Raw genomic sequence first — 20,246 nt, forward strand, 5'->3', positions numbered from 1 at the left:
CAATACTATCACACCACAAGCTTGAAAAAGAGTGAAAATTGTATAAGAATCCAACACCAGAACAATCCAGTCGTAGAACTTCTAAGAACAACATTGTATAATGATTGAACGCTGGTCATTTCCAGAGATAAACACTATTTTTTGGAATGCTGGACTGATTCCATTAATTGGATAATAGCCAAGTTGAGATGTTAGGCTTAACTTGTTTACTTGAGGGGTCTTATTTTGGTTGCTACATGCAATAAAGTTTAAAGTCGTTGTTTCGGTACTTTAATATCTGTGAGATTTCTTAGTAAGTAGCAAGGTAATTTGTGATTATTCACCTGCAATAGTTTCTTTATACGTGTCAAAAGAACCTCTCACTGTTTGTTTACATTTCTTACCAATTTACTTTTATAATCAATTTTCTTCTTCTTCATTAGCTTTTTGGTCATCTGACACTGGTTCTTAAAATATTCCCAATTTTCTGGCCTATTACTAGCTTTGTATGCCTTAGCTTTTGATTGTATCCTGTCCTTGTCAACCTTAGTTAACCATGGATAGCTCATCCTTTTCATCCAGTCCCTCTTTTTGACCAGAATAATTTTTTGCTGAACGTTATGAAATACCTGTTTAATGTCTGCCATCACTTATCCACTGGTTTTTTCTTAGTCTATTTTCTCAGACTACTTCAAACAGCTCTTTCTTCAATTCCCTGTAATTTCCCATATTTAAGCTGTGGACACTAGTTTGAGACTCTCAAATTGAATTTGACATTCTACTATGTCATGATCACTATCTGCTAGAGTAGCCTTAACTATGAGAGCTCTTATTAATCCTGCCTCATTACTAGATCTACAACAGTCCAGTCCTGGGTAGGTTCTGCAAAATACTGCTTTAAGAAACACTACCTGGTGAACTCTAGAAATTCATCTTCCATGTCACTTTTGCCCATCTGACTGGTCCAGTCAAAATGGAGATTAAAATTACACATGGCAATTGTACAGCTCTTCTTAGACAGCTCCATTATTTCTTGATTTATACTTGGTCCAACAGTGAAGTAACACTTTTGGTGCGTATAAACAACTCCCACCATTAACTTCTTTCCCTTACACTTATATCACGACTCATGGTTACACTGAGACCTTCCTTTATTAAACAGAGATACCTTACTACCCTTTTATTTTTGGAACATCAAATGCCCTTGAATGTTCAAGTTGCCAGTCTTGATCACCGTATAACCATGTCTCTAACCGCTGTTATGTCATATTCATTTATTTCTATCTTGCTGCAAATGCTGCAAGCATTTGGAAGAACAGCCTTAATGCTGATTTTATATCATTATTCTCCTCTCTAGGTCTAATTTAAGTTGCACATATATTTGACACACCTCTAATATAACAAGGTGTGGAGCTGGATGAACACAGCAGGCCAAGCAGCTTCAGAGGAGCAAGAAGGCTGACGTTTCGGGCCTAGACCCTTCTTCAGAGATTTCTGAAGAAGGGTCTAGGCCCGAAATGTCAGCTTTCCTGCTCCTCTGATGCTGCTTGGCCTGCTGTGTTCATCCAACTCCAAACCTTGTTATCTCAGATTCTCCAGCATCTGCAGTTCCTACTATCTCTTTGACACACCTCTATTCTCTTGTTTCTTTATTTTTTTAAAAACTTCCCTTCAATTGAGCCCTCTCTCCTCACTGATCAGTTTAAGCTCTCCTCTCCACACAGATCTGATGAGTGTTCGCAGTTTCATCATGTCAAATTCCCAGCTGCTGCAGTGTTTACTACTTTAGCAGCCTCTGTTTTCAATTCTTCATTTATCTCAACTTTCTTCAACCCCAAACTCACTGCACACACAAATTAGACTGAACAATACCCCTAAAATAATGCTTCTAATTTGTCACCTACCCTAAGCAAAGTATTTCTTCTGAAGAGGTCACATTAGGTAGGTCCATCAGCTGATTTGCAGACAAGTTGAGTTTTTTCAGATGCACTAATCCCCAAGGAATAACTGAAGGAAGGAAAGTGAGACTGTTCCTACACAAATCAAGCTCTGTTATTCGATTGGAAACATCAATGAACCAGTCCAACTCTAACCAGGGCAGCTTCAGGCACGACCACTTCAGTGACAGGCCCTGTAGTTTAAACACAAATAGAAGAGAGCATTACAGCACAGAAGGAGGTCATCTACTCCCACTTTTTCCATCATATCCCTTGCAAATGTTTATTTGTCAAGTATAGCTCCAATCACCATTTGACAGTTATTAATCTGCGTTCACCACTTTCACTAGGCATGGCATTCCTGACCACAACACCACAAAATTTAATCAAGAAAAGCCTAACAATATACAAAAATATGATTGTCATCTCACGACTTGTTTTTTGTCTGCAATGTTGCGTCCGTGTCCTCTAGTTACTGGACCTTTATATAAGGTTTCTGCTTCTTTTTAAAACTATGTCACTACAGTTTTCAAGAAATTCTGAACAGATAGTTTCATGTAAGCTTTAGAAATATTGGGGTAATTTTAGCCCTTTTCAAAATTAACTGCATCCAAATTAGGGAAGTGGCTTGAGATAACAAGGTGTAGAGCTGGATGTACACAGCAGGCCAAGCAACATCAGAGGAGCAGGAAGGCTGACGTTTCGGGCCTAGACCCTTAATCAGAAAGGGAAATGGCCTTATCATATTTATAAACGAATTGGTGTCAGAAAACCAGTGACCAGCAAACATGTTTCCAACATTTATAAAGGCAGAAAGAATAAAGTGCAGCAAGTTGTAGATTCATTAAGCTGACATCTATGCTGGATAAAGCATCTTAGATTGCTGCACTGAAGCTGAAAAAATCCTTCCAAAAATAGTGTTGAATGTACACACCAAGAGTAAAATGGGAACCTACTCTGAAATGTGAAAAAGCAAAACTGTAATTCAAATTAGGTCAAACTGACATGATTTATTGAATGAATTAATCCTACAAAATAATTTTAATCATAAACAAAAAGTTTTAAAAACACATGAAATTCATTGTTTTGTAGCAGATCTGTAGCTCGGCTTGTGGGTGTTGAGGTTGGTTGGCTCGCTAAGCTGGTTTGTTGTTCCATTACATTACCGTGCTGGATAACATCCTCAGTGCAGCCTCTGATGAAATGTCGGTGTGTTTTCCTGCCTGGTTTTTAAACTCTGGGGTCTGTTGCAGTGGATTGCCTCACTTCCGGGTTTCCTCCGGAGTGGAACGTATATGGGGTCAAGTTCAATGTGTTTATTAATAGTATGCTTCATGGAGCGCCAGGCTTCCAGGAATTCTCGTGCTCGTCTCTGCCTAGCCTGTCCCAGGATCTTGGTGTTGTCCCAGTCGAAGTCGTGGTTCTCCTTGTTTATTTGGATTGAGATCAGTGAGTATTGGTCGTGTCTTTTTGTAGCCAGTTGGTGTTCATGTACTGTTGTTGTTGGTTTCCTTCCTGTTTGTCCGATGTAACGTTTCTTGCAGTCTCTGAAAGGGATCTTGTCGATGACATTGGTCCTGTCCATGGCGGGGAGTGGGTCTTTACTTCTGGTGAGCACTTGTTGTAGGGTCGCTGTGGATTTGTTACTACTCTGATGCCCAGCGGTCGTAGAAGTCTTGTGGTGAGTTCTGATGTGTTCCTGATGTAGGGTACTGTGATGAGTGTGTTGGGGCGTGTACAATCTTTCCGATGCTGTTCCTGTAGGCATCTCCTAACCCAGTTCTTTGGATATCCATTATCCCTGAACACTTGGAAGAGGTATTTCTCCACCTCTTAGCGTAGTTCTGTGTTGCTGCAGTGTCTTGTTGCCCTTTTGAATAGTGTTTGCACACAGCTTCATTTGCGTGTGCTGGAATGGTTACTACTGAAGTTCAATACCTGGTCTGCGTGTGTGGCTTTTCAGTACACTTTTGTTTGCAGTTCCCCATTTGTCTTGCGCTCTACCATGACATCCAGGAATGAGAGTTGTTTGTTCTTCTCCTCCTCTCTGGTGAATTTTATTCTAGTGAGGGTGTTGTTTATGAGTTTGGGTGTCTCTTCTAATTTGGTCCATTCAATTATGACAAAGCTGTCGTCTACGTAGCGTATCCATAGTTTAGGTTGGATTTACAGATGGGCAGTCCTTTCCCATCTTTGCATAACCGCTTCTGCTATGAGTCTGGAGATAGGCGATCCCATGGGTGTCCCATTGATTTGCCCGTTTGTTTGGCCGGTGAAGATGAAGTGGGTGGTCAGGCATAGGTCCAGTAGTTTAAGCATTGCGTCCTTGGAGATGGTTTCATTGTGAAGCACAAACCACTCATCAACAACCCACAAGCCCGGAAAACAGTAGAAACAAAAATGGCTGCAAGATGGTAAGGGTAATGATAAACTGCACACAAATGGCTCCACAAATACAACGGAGAAATTACATGCCAAAAAATGTTATTCCAGGAAGCTACCAATCCAGACTGGACAACCGACATGGAATGAGCCATTAACATCAGCCGACAGACCACAACAGCCAAGAAAAGACAGACCCTGCAAGACACGCTAACCACACTTACCCACAAAAGCGACAACAACTGAACTGACACATGGATAAAGAACCTCTCCGAAAGGAAACTAACAGGCACGGAAAAAGTCGTTTTCACCCGGGGACTGAACTACAACTACAGGGACACCAACAGAACGGAATTGCTAGCTACACTGGAAGCCACACTCAGCGCCAACAATATCAATGAAGAAACACAACAAACTACAAGATAGACAGTAGTCCCGACACTAACCAGAAAGAGGGAAATCAACACCCTCAACACACGGGGAAGACAAGCCCTGGACAGATTAAAGGACAAGAGCATCACTATACTACCTGCAGACAAAGGGCACATGACAGTGACAATGAATAAAAAAGGACCGCATCTCCAAAGCACAAGTACTGCTCGCTGACGAGAACACGTATCGACCAGTACAGACTGACCGGACACCACAACGAGGCAACAAAATCCTATACATGCTACAAAGACTTAAACAAACGACAGACAACAAAGGACAGATCAACAAAACAGACCTCTTAAGAATGAAACTTGATGGAGCCAACACACTCCACTTGTACAGCCTCCCCAAATTTCACAAGCCGGAAGTCCACCTCAGACCCGTAGTCTCCCTACCAGGCACTCCATTGCACAGTAAAGTGTGAGGCTGGATGAACACAGCAGGCCAAGCAGCATCTCAGGAGCACAAAAGCTGACGTTTCGGGCCTAGACCCTTCATCACTGACCTCTCTGATGAAGGGTCTAGGCCCGAAACGTCAGCTTTTGTGCTCCTGAGATGCTGCTTGGCCTGCTGTGTTCATCCAGCCTCACATTTTATTATCATGGAATTCTCCAGCATCTGCAGTTCCCATTATCTCTGACTCCATTGCACAGATTAGCCAGCGAACTACAAAGGAGACTCAAGCACCTAGTCAACAAATCACCACACTCCATCCACTCAGCCCAAGAATTCCTCAACTCCATCAAAGGCATAAAGATAGAGGACGAAGAGACCAGTGATATCGTTTGACGTCACCGCCCTATTCACATCAATAGACGTATCATTAGCAAGGGGACCAATGACAACACTACCTGAACAAGAACATGACCCCAGTGAAACCATCTCCGAGGACACAATGCTTAAACTACTGGACCTATGCCTGACCACCCACTTCACCTTCAATGGTCAAACAAACGAGCAAATCACAAAGACACCCATGGGATTGCCCATCTCCGGACTCATAGCAGAAGCGGTTATGCAAAGACTGGAAAGGACTGCCCAACTGCAAATCCAACCTAAACTCGGATAAGCTACGTAGATGACACCTTTGTTATAATTAAACGGACCAAATTAGAAGAGACACACAAACTCATAAACAACACCCTCACTAGAATAAAATTCACCAGAGAGGAGGAGGAGGAGGAGGAGGAGAAGAACAAACAACTCTCATTCCTGGATGTCATGGTAGAGCGCAAAACAAATGGGGAACTGCAAATGAAAGGGCACCGAAAAGCCACACACACAGATCAGGCGCTGATCTTCAGTAGTAACCATCCCAGCACCGACAAGCGAAGCTGCGTGCAAACATTATTTCAAAGGGCAATAAGACACTGCAGCAACACAGAACTACGCCAAGAGCAGGAGAAATACTTCTTTCAAGTGTTCAAGGATAACGGATATCCAAAGAACTGGGTCAGGAGATGCCTACAGGAACAGCAGCAGAAAGATTGTACATGCCTCAACACACTCATCACACTACCCTACATCAGGAACACATCAGAACTCACCACAAGACTTCTATGACCGCTGGGCATCAGAGTGGCACACAAGCCCACATCAGCTCTATGACAAGTGCTCACCAGAACTAAAGACACACTCCCTGCCATGGACAGGACCAATGTCATCTACAAGATTCCCTGCAGAGACTGCGAGAAACACTACATCAGACAAACAAGAAGGAAACCAACAACAACAGTACATGAACACCAACTGGCTACAAAAAGACACGACCAATACTCACTCATTTCAATCCACATGAACAAGAACAACCACGGCTTCAACAGGGACAACACCAAGGTCCTGGGACAGGCTAGGCAGAGACAAGCACGAGAATTCCTGGAAGCATTGCACTCCACGAAGCATGTGATTAATAAACACATTGAACTCGACCCAATATACATTTGGAAGATCTAATTCACAAGCAAACTATACAGAAAATGGAAACGTCCTGGGGAAAATTGATGTTCAGAGAGATCTGGGTGTTCAGGTCCATTGTTCCCTAAAGGTGGCAACGCAGGTCAATAGAGTGGTCAAGGCGGCATACGGCATGCTTTCCTTCATCAGACGGGGTACTGAGTACAGGAGTTGGCAGGTCACGTTACAGCTGTATAAGACTTTGGTTCGGCCAAATTTAGAATACTGCATATTGTTCTGGTAGCCACGTTACCAAAAGGATACGGATGCTTTGGAGAGGGTGCAGTGGAGGTTCACCAGGATATTGCCTGGTATGGAGGGTGCTAGCTATGAAGAAAGGTTTAGCAGATTAGGATTATTTTCATTAGAAAGATGGAGATTGAGGGGGTCCTGATTGAGGTCTACAAAATCATGAGGGGTATAGACAAGGTGAATAGCAAGAAGCTTTTCCCCCCCCGAGCGGGGGACTCAATTACCGGGGTCTAGAGTTCAAAGTGACAGGAAGAAAGTTTAGCGGAGATATGTGTAGCAAGTTCTTTAGATTAGATTAGGTTCCCTACAGTGTGGAAACAGGCCCTTTGGCTCAACAAGTCCACACTGCCCCTTGGAGCATCCCACCCAGACCTAACCCCATCCTCCTATAACCCACACACCCCTGAACATTACGGGCAATTTAGCATGGCCGATCCACCTAGCCTGCACATCTTTGGACTGTGGGAGGAAGCCGGAGCACCCAGGTGAAACCCACGCAGACACGGAGAGAATGTGCAAACTCCACACGGTTAGTTGCTTCAGGCTGGAATCGAACCGGGTCCCTAGCACTGTGAGACTACAGTGCTAACCACTGAGCCACCGTACAGAGAGGGTGGTGGGTGCCTGGAACGCGTTGCCAGCAGAGGTGGTAGATGTATCTGGACAGGTATATGGATGGGCAGGGAGCAATGGGATACAGACCCTTAGAAAAAGATGATAGGTTTAGACAGAGGATCTCGATCAGCGCAAGCTTGGAGGGCCGAAGGGCCTGTTCCTGTGCTGTAATTTTCTTTGTTCTTTGTTCCACTCCGGAGGAAACCCAGAAGTGAGGCAATCCATTGCAACGGACCCCAGAGTTTAAAAACCAGGCGAGAAAACACACCAATGCTTCATCAGAGGCTGCACTGAGGATGTTACCAAGCATGGTAACATAATGCCTATGGAACCACAAACCAGATCAGTGAGCCAACCAACCTCAAAATTCAGTGTCTTCATCATCTGATATCAGTTTAGCTATGGCATCATCATATAGATCCCATTCTGGATCAGGTTTGGTGCTGTTTGTTTTCGAATCAATCTTGCAGAGTAAATCATCTACTCCATTCGATTTAGTTTGATTTGAATTTTTATTGTCACATGTACCAAAATAGAGTGAATTTTTTTTTGCATGTAGCACAGGCAGGTCATAATATACAAATATTGAACAGAGCAAGGAATACAATATTATGGCTGCAAAGAAGGTGCACAAAAAGCAAGATCACCATTAGATTTGAAGTTTGAGAGGTCCATTCAGCAGTCTAATTACAGTAGGGAAGATGATGTTCTTGAACCTGTTGGTATGTTTTTAAGGTTTTTTATCTTCTGCCTGATGGAAGAGATTGTAACCGGGGTGGGAGCAGTTTTTGATATTGGCTGCCTTTCTGTGGCAACCAGAAGCGTAGATGGAGTCAACGGATAGAAGGTTGGCTTGTATGATGGCTTGCGCTGTGTTCACAACTTTCTGTAGTTTCTTACGGTCCTGGGCAGAGCAGTTGTCAAACCAAGCTGTGACGCACTCAGGTGGAATGCTTTCTTTGATGTATCTTTGAAAGTTGGTGAGGGTTCTTTTGGAAATGCTGTATTTTCCTGAGCTTCCTGAGGAAGAGGAGGTGTTGTTTTGCCTTCTTGACTGTTGTACCAACGTGGGTGGTCCAGTACAGATTGTTGGTGATTGGCACTCCCAGGAACTTGACACTCTCGACCATCTCCATATCAGCTCCATTGATGTAAATAAGGACGTGCCCTCCATCCTGCTTTCTGAAGTCAATGATCAGGTCTTTAGTTTCACTGACTTGGACTCACCACATATTTGAACTCGGTCATGACCGTTTGCTTTTCTTTCTTTATTCATGGGATAGATGTTTTACCCATCTGTAGCCATACTGGGATGCTTATGGTGAGCTGCCTTCTTGAACTGCTGCAGTCTGTGAGAAGCAGAAAAGCAACCATGCTGTTGTTGAAGGGAGACTCATGAACCTTAGAAATCCAAGATTTTGACCCAGTGACAGTGAAGCAATGCATTTCCAAGTCAACATGATGAGTGCCTTGGAGGGGAACTTGCAACTGGCAGCATTCATATATATCTGCTGGCTTTGACCCTTTAGATGATAGAGAGCAGACTTTAGAGTGAACTGCTTCATGAACCAAGGCAATACGTATTGTAGATGGTACACATTGGGCATCAGTATTGAAGGCAGTGAATACCGAACGTAGCGCATGAGGTGCCAATCAAATGAGCTTTGCCTATTTGGCATTGAGATTTCTGAGTATTGTTGGAGTTGCACACATCCAGGAAAGCTGAGAATATTCCATCACACTTTTGGCTTGTGCCTTGTAAGCAGTGAACAAGCTTGGTCTGTAGAATTTCACCCATATTGTTGATGCAGCATAGCGGATATCCACATTTCTGCCACTATATTATTGCTGGAAACTGGTTAATTTTGATGGATAGTCTTCTGATAGTCAGTTACCAATCTCTGGCTTCTGCTGCAATATAAGATGTTTTTGTTCCGTACAGCAGCCACATCAACTAGCTGCTGCTCTGAAATCTTTGCTATACTTTGGTCTCAACTGGACCACTTAATTGCAGATGCACCCACTGCATTTTTGAGCACTTTTTTAGTAAATATGTTGGTGCAGGCTCGATAAGCCAAAGGGCCTTTTCTGCACTGTATGAACCTATGGAATTAGTAAAAGCCAAAGTTATGAACTGGAGAGATGATCAGGCAAAAGCAGACTGGATGCGTCTCTTTGAAAATTGAAAAAAATCAGTTACAATTTAGTAGGTGGCATTTAAAAGTGAGATTCTAAAAGGAGCAGAGTAGACATGTCTGCCAAATTCAGAACCCTTCGACATCCAGACGCATACGATAAAGCAGAAAAAGAAAGTTTGTGACTGTCACAAAAAGTACACTTTTGAAAGCTTAAATGAGTGTAGGAAGTACAGGAGTGAAGTAAAAAAAATTCGGAAAGGGGAAGATATGTAGCATTCAGGTAAAATCAATGAAAACCTAAAGAGAATTTATCAGCACACTGAGAACAGGAAGATAACTAAAGAAAGGATAGCGCTCAGAGATGTGCATTATAACTTGTATGTGAATGTGAAGGATGTGCACAAGGCTTCTAATGAGTATTTTGCCTGCCTTCCCGAAGGACAGGGATGATACAAACTAGTTAAAGAGGAGGATTGTTTATAAAAATATTCCCTTGTGGCACATGGGCATCATTGGCTTGCATGCAATTACTGCCCGCCCCAAGTGTGTAATATTCGATAGAGTAAGCATAATGCCAGCGGAAGTGCTGGGGAACAGACATCCCTGAAGGTAATAAATCACCAGGATTGTATCCCAAGTAAATGCTGGAGAAACTCAGCAGATCCAGAAGCATCTATAGAAAGACAGTCAACATTTTGATTTGAAACAGTTCTAAAGAAGAGTCATCTGGACTCAAAATGCTAACATTGTTTTTCTCTCCACAGATGGTGCTGCACTGGAAAATTTTTCCAGCAATTTGTCTTTATTTCAGATTTCCAGCATCCAAATTGTTATGCATTTACTCAATTGTATCCAGGCTGTTAAAGGATCCCAGGGAGGAAATAAAGGATGCATCAAGGATCACTGCCCACTTGTCACTGTATACCAATGAAAAACCTCAGGCTATGAGGTCTATGAACATTCTACCATTGTTTAAGTAGAATGTGAGGGATAGGCCATATAAATATAGAAAATTAATCTGACTTTGGTAGTGAGCAAACTTTTGATCAATTCTGAGACACTACATTAACTCATTTAGAAAGACACAGATTAATAATAGTTCTGTTAAGGGAAGGTGATGCCTTACTACTCGATTTAATTTTCTGAGGAAGTATCAAACAGGATTGATCAGATTAATACAATGGATGTTGTCTTCATGGCCTTCATTTAGACATGAGGTGAATTGGATTCAAAACTGGATTAGAAACAAGAAGGAAAGGTTCATAGTCAATGGATTTTTTTTTTGCAAGTGTTAAGCTGTTTACGGTTGCGTTCCAAAGGGCTCAGTTCTGGGTCCTATGCTGTTTGGGATTAAATGTGGGAGGCATGATTTGGAAATGTGCAGACAACACAAAAATTAGTCACATAGTTGACAGTGAAGAGGATAGCTGTTGACTCCAGCATGACATCAATGGTTTAACTGAGTGAACGGAAAAACAGCTATTGAAATTTAAAGGGCACAAATTTAAGATGATTGGCACAAAGATTAGCGGGATCAAGAGAAAAGACCTTTTTCATCCGAGGTGTTTGGTGCCTGGGAATTTATTGCCTGGTTTGGTGGTGGAAACAGAAACCCTCAACTTGTTGAAAAGGTTCTGGATAAAGTGTTGTAGTCTTACAATGGATCTGGTTCTGGAGGGTTGGATGAGAATGAGCAGCTAGTTTATTTTTCAGCCAGCACAGACAATCTGGGCTGAAAAGCCACTTTTATTCATAAAATTGGCGGTATTGTAGACAATGAAGAAGGTTAATTAAGATTACAAAGCGATCTTAATCAATTGGGTCAATGGGCTGAGGAGTGGCAAATAGAGATCAATTTGGATAAATGTGAGGTATTGCATTTTCGTAAAACAAAGACAGGATTTATAAAATTAATGGTAGGGCCATGGGCAATGTTGCAGAATAGAGAGCACCAGGAGCTCAGATAGATAATTCTTTGAAATTTGCATCACAGGTGGTTAAGAAGGCATTTAACACATTTGTTATCTTCATTTAGACCTTTGAGTATAGGAGTTGTAATGTCATGTTGAGGTTATACAGGATGTTGGTGAGACCTCCTCTGGAGTACCGTGTGTAGCTCTGGTTGACCTGTTATAGGAAGGATATTAATAAATCGGAGAGGGTTCAGAAAAGATTTACCAGGATGTTGTTGGGACTGGAGGGTTTGAGATATAAAAATGCACTGGCTAGGCCAGGACTACTTTCACCAGAGAGTCGGAGGTTGACAGGTGACCTGATAGAGATTTATAAAATCATGAAAAGCATAGATAAGGTGAACAGACCCTTTTCCCTAGGATAGGGGAGTTCAAATTGAGGGGAGACATTTTTAAATTGAGAGGAGAAAATTTTTAAAAAGGAGTGAGGGGTAACTTTTTTGTTTTAAAACAGAGTGGTTCATGTGTGGGATGAACTGCCAGCGGAAGTGATGGGTGCAGGTATAGTTACAACATTTAAAAGACATTTGGATAAGTACATGAATAGAAAAGGTTTGGCGGGATATAGGGCAAGCACAGACAAGTGGGACTAGTTTAGTTTGAGAACATTATTGGCACGGACTAATTGGACTGAAAGGTCAGTTTTCATGCCGCAGGACTCTATAACTATAGTTCTACAGTGCCTGCACTCATGCCCAATTTGGCCTTGGGAATCTTCTTCAGAGAAGATTCCTTCTTCCATTCCCACAACAGTTTCCACAAACACGGAATTCTTTTGCTACAGCAGTTACTTGACAGGTTAGCAAACGTTATGACTTCTAACTTGTAACTTTTGAATTTTCTTTTTACCAGAGGACATATTCCATTCACCACTCATCACACGTGGCCAATTCTGTGTGGTTGTGTCTTTGGGTCCCCTCGTCTTGGAAATGTAGCCTATATCACCTGATGATCCTATGTGTTGACTTGTAAAGTTAAGTAAAACTTGCATTTCTGAGATGAAAATGGAGACCGATTGCAGCACGTCAAAGCAAAAGATGGTGAGGGTCAACTTACATGCTGGGTATAACACTGAATGTAAATTTTGACACAAAATCCAGTATGGGGTCCACAGTCCCTAGGTTGCTGGAATGAGATCACACCAGAGATGTGAATGCTGCATATCCCAGGCAATTCGGCAAAGTCACACCGGTGAATGTTGGGTATCAAAGAATATGGTAATTACTTAGGAAAGGCTGAGAAGGCCAAGGTTAGCTGTGTTCACATTGGTTCGTGGTACAGGCTCAAATGGACATACAGTCAGTCTAGCTCATAGTATTGAGGAACTGAAGGAGTCAGTGCTCAGAAAGAAGAAGGCAGTAATCAGAAATGGGAACAACTAGTGGCCAACAGCAACCTGTTTTTAATGCAGTCCTTCACTACTTGGTTTTGTATTAAGTATTTATACTTAATCTGTTCAAGGTTGGTAGCAGTCTTTGTAATGAACTGCTTAAATGGTGTAATAAAATGTGAGGCTGGATGAACACAGCAGGCCAAGCAGCATCTCAGGAGCACAAAAGCTGACGTTTCGGGCCTAGACCCTTCATCAGAGAGGCTCTCTGATGAAGGGTCTAGGCCCGAAACGTCAGCTTTTGTGCTCCTGAGATGCTGCTTGGCCTGCTGTGTTCATCCAGCCTCACATTTTATTATCTTGGAATCTCCAGCATCTGCAGTTCCCATTATCTCTGCTTAAATGGTGTGTTATCCTTGATGCTGTTTCAATGGCAAAGCAATTGGATAAATGAAGGCGAAGCACAAATACTCATTAGGTGTCTTATTAGTTGATTTTTGCATCTATAACTGAAATTGCTGGAAAAACTCAGCATTTCTGGCTGCATGCACGACAGAAAGCAGAGTTATTATTTCTGACCTGCAGTTTTGAAGAGGGGTCACTGGACCCAAAACATTAACTCTGCTTTCGATCCACAGCTGCTGTCAAACCTGCTAATCTTTGCGCAGCAATTTAAAGTTTTTGGCAAAGATCTGTAGCTCGGGTTGTGGGTGAGGTTTTGACTTGTTCACCGAACTGGCTGGTTTTCATTCAGACGTTTCGTCACCATTCTAGGCGACATCAGTGCAGCCTCGGAGGAAGTGACGTTATTCTATTCCACTTAGATTTTATACTGTCTAGTCCGTTATGGTGAGTGATGTTATTTCCAATTTTGATCTGTATGGGTTTATATATGGGGTCCAATTCTTTGTGTTAGTTGATTGTATTACAGGTGCAAAACCACATCTCTTGGGATTCCTGTGCATGTCTATGTTTGGTTTGGGCTGCTACGGTTACCTTGTCCCAGTTAAACTGATGGCCTTCATTATCTGAGTGTACTGATATTAGGGAGAGCTTGTCATGCTATTTTACTGCTAGTTGGTGTTCATGTATTCTGATGGCCAGTTTCCTTCCTGGCTGTCCAATGTAATGTTTGTGGCAGTCATTGCATGGTATTTTATAAGCCACATTGGTTCTGCATGTTGTAGGTAATGGTGTCTTTAATCCTTGTAAGTGTTTGTCAGAGTGGCTGTGGGCTTGTGGGCCACCATGATTCCTAGTGGTCTTCGGAATCTTGTTGTCCGTTCCGACATGTTCTTGATGTAGGGCAGTCTAGCCAGTGTGTGAGGGGGGTCTGTGTCCTCCTGTTGTTGTCTGTTTAGTAGGCAACTGCGGATGAAGTTGTGGGGATATCTGCTGATACAAACAATTTTGTATAGGTGCTCTTAATCTTTCCTGCAAATTTCTGCAGGGTTGCAGTGTCCGGGTCTGTTTAAATAGTGTCATAATGCAGCTTTGTTTGTGGACGAAAAAAAAGCAAACCACATTGATCAAATTCTTAACTTCCACAGCAACCACCTCAGTGTCCACAAACAAAGCCACATTAGGACACTATTTAAACCGGCCTGGACACACTGCAACCCTCCAGAATTTTGCAGAAAGAGCAAGAACACCTATACAAAATCCACCCAATTAGCAGGTATCCCCACAACTTCATCCGCAGATGCCTACTAAACAGATAACAACAGGAGTACGCCCTAACACACTGGCCAGACTGCCCTACATCAAGAACATATCGGAACGGACAACAAGACTCCTGAGACCACTAGGAATCATTGTGGCCCACATGCCCACAGCCACTCTGACAAACACTTACAAGGTTTAAAGACACCATTACCCACAACATGCAGAACCAACGTGGTTTATACAATACCAAGCAACAACTGCCACAAACATTACATTGGACAGCCAGGAAGGAAACTGGCCATCAGAATACATGAACACCAACTAGCAGCAAAACAGCAGGACAAGCTCTCCTTAATATCAGTACATTCAGATAATGAAGGCCATCAGTTTAACTGGGACAAGGTAACCATTGTAGCCCAAGTGAAACATAGACACATATGGGAATTTCTAGAGGCATGGTTTTCCACCTGTAATGCAATCGACAAACATATAGAATTGGACCCCATATACAAGCCCATATTCATCATAACTGACCAGACAATATATAATCTTAGTGGAACAGAACAACATCACTTCATCGGAGGCTGCACTGATGATATCACCTAGCATGGTGACGAAATGTCTGAATAAAAACAAGTCAGCTTGACAAACAAGTCAACAACCTTTGTCTAACAATTGCTGTTTTTGTTTCTGATCTCTAGTATTCCGCAGCGCTTTACATTCTTTTGCAAAGACACTAATGCATGTTTGAAGCACAGTTCTAGGAGAACTTTTCTGATGCTGCCTCAAAACATTTGTACACTGCCTGGTATGTTGGACAACTGAAAAACAGGCATCAGCTATTTCAGAAAATCTCAGAAATGTTCAGTTTTCAGATAATTACGTTTTTTAGACAGCCTGATTTTTGACGACGCAGCTATGTTGGCTATGCAGCTGCATGTTCTTGTTCATCTTCAATCCTCTTAGCATAAAGTGAATTCATGAATTAGTGAACATAGCAGTGCAGCAGAGCAAAGGTACCCCTCCATTCTTCAAAACATATACATTCCTCTACCCCAAGTCAGGAAATGAGTTACCGCCCCACTCTCTCTCTCTCTCTCTCTAACCCCCAGAAACTTGAGCGAGCTGGCACAGCTTGTGGTTCATTGATTTGTTGCAATTGGATGTGTTACGGCCTTTCTGCAGTCCCTCACTGACCTCTGTAGGCAGAGCAATAACAATGCAGAACTATCCAAAATGCATCAAAAACAAGACCAACGAATCAACATATTTTTTTTACAGCAGATTTAATTAGATTCCCCACTGATCAAAGTGTCAAAGCTCATCATCCATTCATGGTCTGGTTACCAGCTGCCAATTGCTGATCAGAAAACATAGCAGTAAAATAGAAAACTGGCAAAAAAAAATTTGCGTTAGATTGAAACTTTTACTCACTGTTTGTCTGTCCGAAACTTCATACTGGCTACTTGGTTCTGTAAACTGTTTTCTCAGCAACTGGTTGCTGAGTTCTGGGTGATCCAGTAAAACATAGGATGAGAAACAGGCTCCATTATCTAGAAGAAACCCCGCAATCTCCTCATTGCCTGCAACAGAGAGAAGCTCTGTCCAATAAAAGAGCTACCATTAAACATACAAGCTAAGAGGTCAGATGAATAAGTCTGGAAATAAACAAAGAAAGAGACAGAACAGCAACTGGAAATATTTAAAATCAAGAGTGTTTAGGAGAAATATGTTCTGCACAAATACAAGAACACACTAGCAAATAATGAAACTTCCTGGAAATAAATAATTGAGCAAAAGGACAAACAAAAGAAAGAACACAGACACCATAAGATAGGCAAAGGAGGTGATTAAAGGGATTATATAGATGTTACAAAGAAAGTAAAAAAACAAAATCGGCAGGCAAAGAAAGAGAAACTATGAAGTTAAACTCTCAAAAGAATATAAAAAGAAACAGCGAAGTATTCACAGATAGATAAATAACAAAAGAAAATCAGGGTAGCCAATAGTCCACGAAGAGATATGTGAGATAATCTCAAAGAGAATGACAATGTAAATGTTATTAAATAGTTATTTTGCCTCAATACTTGCCAGGAGACTAACAAGTAGGCATTCCATTAGAAGAAAAGATAACAAGAGATATTAAGGAATTTGAGACAGAAGGGGGGAAGATAATTGAAAAAGTAATTAAATGTCAGAAGAATAAAACTAGTGAGTTTTGAGAAGATTTGTAGCTCAGGTTGCGGTTCAGGATGTGAGTTTGCTCGCTGAGCTGGAAGGTTAGTTTTCAGATGTTTCGTCACCATTCTAGGTAACATCATCAGTGAGCCTCCGGTGAAGCGCTGGTGTTATGTCCCGCTTTCTATTTATCTGGGTAGGTTTCTTTGGGTTGGTGATGTCATTTCCTGCGTTGGAGATGTCATTTCCTGTTCTTTTTCTCAGGGGATGGTAGAATGGCTCCAAATCAGTGTGTTTATTGATGGAGTTCCAGTTGGAACGCCATGCTTCTAGGAATTCTCATGCGTGTTTCTGTTTGGCTTGTCCTAGGATGCATGTGTTGTCCCAATCAAAGTGGTGTCCTTCCTCATCTGTATGTAAGGATACGAGTGATAGTGGGTCATGTCGTTTTGTGGCTCGTTGATGTTCATGTATCCTGGTGGCTAGCTTTCTGCCTGTTTGTCCAATGTAGTGTTTGTCACAGTTCTTGCAAGGTATTTTGTAGATGACGTTCGTTTTGTTTGTTGTCTGTATAGGGTCTTTTAAGTTCATTAGCTGCTGTTTTCGTGTGATGGTGGGTTTGTGGGCTACCCTGATGCCAAGAGGTCCGAGTAGTCTGGCAGTCATTTCGGAAATGTCTTTGATGTCGGGGAGAGTGGTTATGGTTTCTGAGCCCGTTTTGTCTGTTTGTTTGGGTTTGTTGCTGAGGAATCGGCGGACTGTGTTCATAGGGTACCCATTCTTTTTGAATACGCTGTATAGGTGATTTTCCTCTGCTCTGCGTAGTTCCTCTGTGCTGCAGCGTGTGGTGGCTCGTTGGAATAATGTTCTAATGCAGCTTCGTTTGTGGGTGTTGGGATGGTTGCTCCTGTAGTTCAGTATTTGGTCCGTATGTGTTGTTTTCCTGTAGACGCTGGTTTCAAGTTCCCCATTGGCTGTTCGCTCTACTGTGACATCTAGGAATGGCAGTTTATTGTTGTTTTCCTCCTCTTTTGTGAATGTTATGCCAGTCACTGGCTAAGAATGCAGAGACTCGACCAAACAGCTCTGCCAATCATCCAACCCAAACTTTGGGTCCGCTATGTGGATGACACTTTTGACATCACTAAACAAAACAAATTAGAGGAAACCTTCAAGACCATCAATAATACCCTTTACTGGCATAACATTCACAAAAGAGGAGGAAAACAATAACAAACTGCCATTCCTAGATGTCACAGTAGAGCGAACAGTCAATGGGGAACTTCAAACCAGCATCTACAGGAAAACAACACATACGGACCAAATACTGAACTACAGGAGCAACCATCCCAACACCCACAAACAAAGCTGCATTAGAACATTATTCCAACGAGCCACCACACACTGCAGCACAGAGGAACTATACAGAGCAGAAGAAAATCACCTATACAGCGTATTCAAAAAGAATGGGTACCCTATGAACACAGTCCGCCGATTCCTCAGCAACAAACCCAAACAAACAGACAAAACGGGCTCAGAAACCATAACCACTCTCCCCTACATCAAAGACATTTCCGAAATGACTGCCAGACTACTCGGACCTCCTTGGCATCAGGGTAGCCCACAAACCCACCATCACACGAAAACAGCAGCTAATGAACTTAAAAGACCCTATACAGACAACAAACAAAACGAACGTCATCTACAAAATACCTTGCAAGAACTGTGACAAACACTACATTGGACAAACAGGCAGAAAGCTAGCCACCAGGATACATGAACATCAACTAGCCACAAAACGACATGACCCACTATCACTCGTATCCTTACATACAGATGAGGAAGGACACCACTTTGATTGGGACAACACATCCATCCTAGGACAAGCCAAACAGAGACACGCACGAGAATTCCTAGAAGCATGGCATTCCAACCGGAACTCCATCAACAAACACATTGATTTGGAACCAATCTACCATCCCCTGAGAAAAAGAACAGGAAGTGACATCACCAACCCAAGGAAACCTAACCAGATAGAAAGCAGGACATAACACCAGCGCTTCGTCGGAGGCTCACTGTTGATGTTACCTAGAATGGTGACAAAACATCTGGGAACAAACCTTCCAGCTCAGTGAACCAGCTTACATCTGGAACAAAACAAGGACCCACTCTTCTGTGGACAGAGAGGAGGAGAGCGCTGTGTTGGAGGTGGAAGGAAGACGTCGGGTTGGCTGTGCACCCTTGCAACTGGTGGATCTTAATGCTGGCTTCGGCCTAACGCTGGTTCAGGGGAGCAGCCAACCTGCAACGGTGGCTGCGGCAAGTGCTCATGCCCCAGGTCAGGGGGTCCGGAAAACCATCCGTGTTTCCATGAAGAAGGTGGATGAAGTGTACCTGTGGACCACACCTTCTTCGTGAAGTGGGTCCTGTTGAACTGTTGTGAGTTCACTGCTGCGGACATTTACTGCCTGCAGGATTTCCCCGGAGGAGGTTTTTACGATGTAACCTTCAGGTGTGCCAAGCTTTGCGAGCGCTTCCTGGAGGTTTTCGAGGAGAAAGGAGGTGAGGGTCCCCTCTCTGTATTGACCGCTGTTCGTGATGCCAGCGCAGAGGAGCCGTATGGTGACTGTACGCATTTATAACCCACATGTGCCAGCAGTTGATGTCCTGACCTTCCTTGGAAGGTACGTGAAGGTGGAAGGGGACCTAACTGACATCATGGACCCCTTTGGCATCTGGACCAGTAAGAGGCAAGTCAAGGTGACGCTGAGGATGGGCGCGGACGGGAACATTGTACACCCACCGTCCAGCTTCGCGATCGACGGGAGCAAGGGCTGCCTGACCTACGCAGGGCAAACTAAAGTCTGCCATGCCTGTGGGAGGTCAGGTCACGTGGCGGCCGACTGGAAAGGCACCATCTGCAGGAACTGCAGGGAGGAGGAACACCTTGCAAAGGATTGCCCACAAGAAAAAAGCTGCGAACTTTGCAGGGAAGCGGGCCACCTCTATAGGGCATGCCCACGGCCGGGGACCACCTACGCCCAGGTCGCCAGCAGGGGCAATGCGGGGCCAGCCCCCCTGGAGGAGAGGAAGGCACCAGGGCCCGGCAAGGACCCCACTAATGTGCAGGAGGGCCAGCCCCGCAGGATGGGCCAGAGGCCAGCAAAGCGCCCCTCCAGGTTCTGCTCCCACCACCCCGACAACCCAGAGTTGATGGAAGCGGCGACAGGCGACCCAGGGGAGTGGATGACGGTCTGGAAAGCGAGGAGGAAGGCGCGTTGGCGAGCCCAGGAACCGCAACCATCAGGCGGGAAGAGGCAGCTACAGGGGGGCTATAAGAGCTCCTCTGACGAGGGAGATTCGGAGAGGGCTCGCCCAAAGCAGAAGCTAAAGATCTCAAGGGAGAAGGAAA

General features: G+C 43.3%; 1 protein-coding gene across 2 annotated transcripts in view; it reads right to left on the reverse strand.

The window, feature by feature from the left end:
* lrrk1 (leucine-rich repeat kinase 1) overlaps positions 1 to 20,246 on the reverse strand; it is a 201,959-nt gene that overhangs the window by 109,593 nt on the left and 72,120 nt on the right. For both annotated transcript variants that reach the window (XM_048563008.2, XM_059639335.1), the window contains exons 6-7: positions 16,091 to 16,239; positions 1,884 to 2,110 (exon numbers count right to left, since the gene is read on the reverse strand). In XM_048563008.2, coding sequence (XP_048418965.1) covers positions 1,884 to 2,110; positions 16,091 to 16,239 — 376 coding nt within the window. The remainder of the gene's footprint in view (positions 1 to 1,883; positions 2,111 to 16,090; positions 16,240 to 20,246) is intronic.

Source organism: Stegostoma tigrinum, chromosome 33, assembly GCF_030684315.1.
Source record: "Stegostoma tigrinum isolate sSteTig4 chromosome 33, sSteTig4.hap1, whole genome shotgun sequence".
NCBI classification, from domain to species: domain Eukaryota; kingdom Metazoa; phylum Chordata; class Chondrichthyes; order Orectolobiformes; family Stegostomatidae; genus Stegostoma; species Stegostoma tigrinum.